At 48.1% G+C, this 7,329-nt stretch overlaps 1 protein-coding gene across 1 annotated transcript; it reads right to left on the bottom strand.

The window, feature by feature from the left end:
* Positions 1–794: 794 nt before the first annotated feature.
* Positions 795–5,711, bottom strand: LOC139255379 (maestro heat-like repeat-containing protein family member 1). The gene has a single exon (XM_070873909.1). The coding sequence runs from the start codon at positions 5,709–5,711 to the stop codon at positions 795–797; it is 4,917 nt and encodes a 1,638-aa protein (XP_070730010.1).
* Between the last annotated feature and the right edge of the window lie 1,618 nt (positions 5,712–7,329).

The following is a 7,329-nucleotide window of genomic DNA, read 5'->3' as shown; positions in this document are numbered from 1 at the left end:
GGGGATTGCAGCCAACCTGCTCATAGGAGGTGGGGGGTTCATTTAAATATTATAATGCGGCTGGCATGCCTCAGATTTAACCTCCATTTCAAATGTAACCCTGGCTGGTCGGGTTTCTCAGGCCTCGGGGAATCAACCAGCGAAAGTACGGTGAGACCTGCTGGATCCAGGAGGTAAGTGCCGATCCAGCATCCCTGCCTCACCCACATCCCCGCCCCGTGATAGGAGACCTCCCCCAAGGCCTCCAATCCACCTCCGAGGGCTCCCATCCCCCCTATCCCACAGGCCTCGCATTACCCCCATGAGGCCTACAAATCCCCTCCTCCCCCGAAGTTTCCGATTACCTCACGAGGCAACGATTCTCACCTCGCCCCCGCCCATCCCGGCCTGCCATTCTTACAATCCCCCTCCCACTCCCCCTCCCCCGATACCCCGCCCAGGATCACTCCCTCCTCTCCCTCCCCCGATGCCCCGCCCAGGATCACTCTCCCTCTCCCCCTCCCCCGATGCCCCGCCCAGGATCACTCCCACTCCCCCTCCCCCGATGCCCCGCCCAGGATCACTCCCACTCCCCCTCCCCCGATGCCCCGCCCAGGATCACTCCCTCCTCCCCCTCCCCCGATGCCCCGCCCAGGTTCACACTCCCTCTCCCTCCCCCCCATGCCGCGGCCAAATCCCTTCCCCCTCCCCTTTCCCCCTTTTGCCTATTTTGGGTCTGCGAATTTTTGGACTTCAGACTCATTTCCAAACACACTACGAACGCATACATTACAATAATTTTGTTCTGATGGTCCCTAATACATGTAGAGGTATCGCATCGCCTTGGCTGCTTTCGTTCTGACATCTTGCTCGTGATCTGACAGCAAGGCAATAATCTGCTCACAAATCTGAGCTGCAGACTGTGATGTGTAATAATGTGGTGGGGCATTGTACATGAGGAAAGCGAGGAATGTCAATGCGTTCCCTCTGACCGCAGGAAGCACATCCCTTAGGAAGGCGGCACAGCTCCTTATGTACAAGGGGATCTGGTTGTCCAAGTCTTTGGCAATGTGCCTGGAGATGTTGCTTAAATAGTTCTCATAATCCAGGGTGGTCTCCTCCGAGGAAAGTTCTTGGAACATCTTGGATATGTTTGCTGACTCCATTACTGGAGCGTAGGAATTCAGCACGGATTTGCAGACGTTGGTGACTTCAATGCTCTCAGCGTTGAGATGTAGCAGCAAGCGGATCAAGGTGGACTTGATGTGCTCCATATGTGGAGGGTTCATTTCCACACTCCCAAATCTTATTAGCTTGCCAAGAACGTTAAACGCCGCAGCTCTCATTGTCTCATGCTGATGTTCCAAGTAAGGCTGAACTGCCAGTGCCACATCACCAAGAATGGGATTTGTATAATCCTCCTGGAGCTGACCCAGAACTTTGCACATGCTCGACATTGCCTCAACTGCAATGAGATTCTCGGGTTTGGACTTCTGGTCAATCACAGATAACATTGTGGACAACAGTTTGGTGCAGTATGTGTCTATCCGTTGAGAAGCTCCAATTGCAGCATTTCCCAAACCTTGTACAGCGAGCCATTGGACAATTGGGGACTCATCAAGCAAACATCGAAACAAACTCTCCAGAAGGGTATCCATCAGCAACAAGTCCCACACCACCGAATGATTTAAAAGCTCCCCAAAGAAGGCAGCTATTGTGATCCTCTGACTCTCTCCTATGTTGACAAGGCAAGGAGTGAGTTGCTCCACAATGCTGATCAGATGCGGGGCAGCACACGCGGTCAATGTGCTTGCCAGCAGTGTAACCCCCTCATGGTGCTTTCTTGGGCTCACGATGAGATCCCAACCTCCCATTTCTCTCATGATGCGATCATCTCCCTTTCCCTGTGACAGGACAGCTCGAAGAATCTCAGCTGAGTAATGGCAAGCGTCGGCATAATTCAGTCTTAGAGCAGGGCCGAAGGTGTTCCCAGCCTTTGGAATTGTCAGAAAGTTGGTCGGAAAGCGAACCCAGACACTGAAGCTGAGATGAATCAGAAGGGTGCTGACTAACTGGGGGTAGAGAATGTTTATCACGTGCCCTGAGTCAGGCTCACATACCACATCACGAAGAGCACAGAGGACAGCTAAAGACTGCTGAGTTGCTGAACCTTTTGTATCTGTGACATGGCAATATCTGCCATCATCATACAATGATTTGATGTTGTTCAGTAAGAATTTGGCCGGTGCTAATGCATTACGTGTCAGGAGGGATCGCCATATGTCACAAATATATCCATCAAATGGAATGGGGTAAGTGAGGAGAGCGGACAAAACTGCTGGCAGATGGTGTGAGGCCAGAATGGAGATTGAATGCGTCACTGCATTTCTCACCCGCGGCTCAGTAATTGAACGCAAGTGACGGCTCAATACTTTGATTGTTCCCCAAACGTCTGCAAGGGTGGTTCCACGTGTTGTAATGAGGACATTTGTCACAATAGAAGCTGTGCAGGAAATGTTCCGGTGCTTGTCTGTCAGCCCTTTAAAGACTGTGAAGAGTAGAGTGTTCAACTGCTCATGGGCTATGCACTTGGATAAAACGTTACCGACAGCAGTGCAGGTTTGAAAGAGGGCCTGACTGGTAAATTGCTTCAATCCGCCTTTGATGGCTTTCAGATGCTCCACTTCCTTATCTTGATGACCCACTGGAAAGCCTTCAAGGTGTAACTGGATATACAGCAATCCATACAAGCTTTTAATGGCTGCCTCCCTTACAACATGCGATGGATCTGCACATTGAAGCCCCACACATCCAATAATCCTCACCAAGTTATGGGATGGCATCTTATTGCTAACTTGCAGTTTCTCCAGGTAAAATGTCACCAGCTGTAAAGTGCTCTCCATTGCCTTTTCTCGCTCATGGTCCCGTGTGGATTGGATCTCAGTCTCCATGGTTTTAAATACAGAATGAAGCCCATCAGGAGACAGATCCAAAAGTAAGCATTGCTTCAGGAGACCCTGCACAGAGGCCATTGTGTCGGTGTGAAGCTTCTGTCTCTCTGCCATGTCCATGTTTGTACTTTGGTCGGCAGTGCTGCTCTCCCAATCTGGCAAACTGAAGACACGATTCAAACAGATGCTAATCAGCTCAGTCTCACTGCTCAGTGAAGGCTGCAGTTTGATGAGGGCTGCACAGGCGTCCATGGCAGACTTTCGAACCCAAGTGCTCAATATCTCCTTTGGTTCGGCAGTGATCAGCTCCTGCATGCAACTCAGCAATTCTGCCTTTCTGCTCAGAGTGTAGGGTGGGTGTTCTTCGCTGGGTTGGAGAGCTTTGGCCAACAGTGTCACAGTGTTTGTCAAACTTAATTTCAGTGTCAAGCCCTTCACCTTGGATTTCAGTCCAAACATCTTGGTGTTGAAAAGAGCCAACACATTGTGCAGAATGTCGGTCTCGATTCTGGGCAGAATGAGGTCCCGAGGACAACGTGACATAATCTGCCCATAGCATAAAATGAGCGTGCTTTTAACTTTCATTATGTGATTGTCAACCTGGTGAAAGGGACTTGATATGCACAAACGATTGAACTCCATGAAAGCCTTCAGTGTGGTGAGCGTGGTATCTAAGTGTGTTACAGCACAGTCACCAATTCCAGCGGCTACCCTGTCTCTCTCGAAATCTTCATTGTGCTCAACACTCTGAAGCATCTGATGAAGACTTTTACTGACGATGTCTTTGTCTTGGGTCAGTCGGAGCACTCTCCCTAAACACTTGTACAGAAAAGCCCTCTGTGTTGGATACAGGCGATAGGTGTGAATGCAGTGGGTCATTTCTGCAATGAGCTGGGTGATCCACACCTTATCCGCGATTGCCTCCAGAGTCTGGGACACAACCCCCAACAGTTTCTCTTCCCACTCATTCTGGAGATTGGGCTTCTCTGAATTCTCCTCCAGAAAGTTACATAACATTGGGAATTCCTTGTCCCATACTCTCACTGTTGCTGGGTGGATGTCCATTGCCAGGAGATATAGTAAGCCCAGAGCAGGAACACCTCTGCCTTTTCCATGGCACAGAGAAGAAGACACAATCAATAGCCGCGTCAGCAGTGTACGAGGCTCAGGAAGATTTGGATAGTCCTCGTAATTAAGAACAAATTGTGTATTGCTGGCCATCAGTCTCTTTATTCCAACGCAATGTGAGGAACCACAGACTATTGTAAAGGCTTCAGTGTACTTTACTGTGATCACAAACTCCAGTAGGTAGGACCAGAGGACATCGCCAATCGGTAAAGTTCCCACCATCAATTTCAGCAATCCTTCGCACTGTCTCCTTAAATCCTTATCCGTAACCACGGCCGCCATTACGCTGCAGAACTCCTCTTCGCTTTCAGTACTCTCCTCGTTCTCCTCGGTGGGCAGAGCACACTGTTGGATGATAAATTCCACCAGCTGCTTTCCTCCCTCTCGCTCCAAGTAATTGTGACAGGCCATGGTGTATATTACCTGGGCAAGGATTCCCTTCACTCTGTTACTCCCAGTTAAAAGTGATCGTCGCACACAATTCAGAATCTGATCCTTCTGACTCTCCATGTTTGAAGGGACAGTATCGAGAAGGTACTTCAGCACGGCCAGTGCCCCGAGTTGAATTTGCTCATTGTCAATTGCCAGTTGCATCCGAAGGATCTCTAGTATCTGGCTTGTAAATGCCGGAGCTAGAACTCTGAAGCAGCAAAGGATTTCATTTAGCTGCTTCTCAGAAAAGGTGTTTTGGGGTTGTTCCATCACAATACAGATCTGCTCATGGAAAGTGATCAGCAGAATCTGCATTTGTGTCACGAGTACTTCACTGTTCCTCTCGATGGCAGTGCGCAGGACACTGCACAGACACCGAGTGACAGAAACATGGGGAAAGGTTTCCTGGTACACCAAGAGAAGGGTTGGAATTAAGCTGGGGAGCTCCTTGTCCAGTTTGTCATTGGGTAGTAGCTGGATTATCTGGGCGACTGTTTCTAGTATTGCTCTGCTCACCTTGGGCTCTTTCATGGGCAGCCAGGAATTCAAAAGCAGATCGTAAGCCGCAGAAATCTCATGAAAGAACATCTTCTTCTCAAGTTTAGGTTTTCTGGTCCCCTCTGGGTTTGACAGGTACATTTGAATGCTCTCACTAAAAAGCCCCAATGAAACACAGAGAGTCCACTTCATTTCCCCATCAGTTACTCCATGCAGTGTGGGGAGCATGTTTCTCAAGACAGGCTTGAGCCGAGGTACCAAGCAATGCACGTTTGCTCTACACAGCCTTGCCAGTGTCAGCACCACGTAGAAATATGCTTGGGTCCATGGTTGGCACCCCGACTCGATGTGCTTGAAAATTTCAATGGGAAACCTGGCACCCAGACTAACCAGGAGGCAACTTGCCGCTTCCTGATGGTCAACATGCTCTGATCTGATCATGTTCATCAAAGCCAAGTTGCTCAGTTTTTTAGCCAGCCGTGTGTGTAAGTGTCCAAGGTTATCCTTTATTACCAACGTCATCGCCGTTAGTAAGGCCCAACGTGGGGCCGGCCGCAACTTGTTTTTGGTCAGATACTTATGGCAGTACGTAAGGACGTATTTATGATTGATCCTTCCCAGTTCTTGCAGTGACTCAGTTAATCTCATTGGAACAAAGTCATCTTCATCAGAAAACAGACTGATAATCATGGCCATCGAACACTTTATTCTGTTTGTCACCATTTTGCTGGAATTCAATCACTTCTCTTGTTTCACACAATGTGTCCTAGTGATAAACAGACTTGTAACAACACAGAGCTCTCTGCTTTTACTCACCGATTATCACCAGTATTGCTGCTGTTATGTTGTCGATTTGATATTTCAACCTTTATTTGTCTCGACCCGAACACGGGCTCTTTCTCTCCTGTGAATGGATCTTCTCACACACAGAGATGTCCGTCCTATGCAGATCTTTCTTTGTAGATTCCTAATTCGATGGTCTTGAATTAATTTAATGCTTTAAAGCTTTTGGTTGATCGCTTTGAAAAAAATTCTTTGAAAAACTCTCTCCCTCCTTCTCCTCGTGGTCAAACACAAAGTTTAACTGCTGGATGACCAAGCAGCCGACAGCTTTATGTGGAAAAGGCACCGTGTCATTATTTCCTGCTTTTGTGAAGTCACGAATTTCATTGTGACGTCTTGTGACTCGAGCTGTCACGTGACCAGCCAGGTGATGACCTCACTGGTGAGGGTGAGCTCACAATTGATTGAGTCGTGTATCTATGGGTTGATTGTTAAACTGCTTTTACAATGATTGTTCAGAAAGCTAATGATCAATAATACGGATTGAAGTGTAGAATGTATCAATGTGTGTTGCTGACAGGGAGCACGGACCCTCCATGCCTCAGATTCCCATTATGAGCTCCCAACGGGTGAAGCTTAACACTGGGAGTCTGAGCCTGTAATATCTCCCTTACACAGCACCATTGCCGGGGTTCAGCTCCAAGCATTAACCATGGGCTATATGGATTGCAGTCAGGTGTATCAGTTATACCAGGGTTTCAATTCTTTCTCCGAGCGACTATTGGCCACGCTGCCCACCTGCAGCATCAGAAATGGTTGTGACCCCATCAGAATGGACCAATAGTGTAAGGGTGAGCCCCAGGGCACGCACAGCAATGTTTGCTCATCTCTGGCCTCATTTCTGCAACTGTGCTTGAGGTAGATTCATAAGAACATAAGAACATAAGAAATAGGAGCAGGAATCGGCCATACGTCCTCTCAAGCCTGCTCCGCCATTTAATCCGATCATGGCTGATCCGATCATGGACTCAAGCTCACTTCCCTGCCCACTCCCCATAACTCTTTAGTCCCTTATCGGTTCAGAGACTGTCTATTTTTGTCTTAAATTTATTCAATGACTCAGCTTCCACAGCTCTCTGAGGCAGCGAATTCCACAGATTTACAAACCTCAGAGAAAAGAAATTCCTCCTCATCTCAGTTTTAAATGGGCGGCTCCTTATTCTAAGATTATGCCCCCTAGATCTAGTCTCTCTCATCAGTGGAAACATCCTCTCTGCATCCACCTTGTCAAGCCCCCTCATAATCTTATATGTTTCAATGAGATCACCTCTTATTCTTCTGAATTCCAATGAATAGAGGCCCAACCAACTCAACTTTTCCCCATAAGACAACCCCCTCATCTCCGGAATCAACCTTGTGAACTTTCTCTGAACTGCCTCCAAAGCAAGTATATCCTTTCTTAAAAATGGAAACCAAAACTGCACGCAGTATTCCAGGTGTGGCCTCACCAAAACCCTGATAAACTGTAACAAAACTTCACTGCTTTTATACTCCATCC

The sequence above is a fragment of the Pristiophorus japonicus genome, unplaced genomic scaffold, assembly GCF_044704955.1.
Source record: "Pristiophorus japonicus isolate sPriJap1 unplaced genomic scaffold, sPriJap1.hap1 HAP1_SCAFFOLD_596, whole genome shotgun sequence".
NCBI classification, from domain to species: Eukaryota; Metazoa; Chordata; class Chondrichthyes; family Pristiophoridae; genus Pristiophorus; species Pristiophorus japonicus.
Note: the sequence above shows the minus strand (reverse complement) of the source record. Positions and strands in the feature narration are given on the sequence as shown.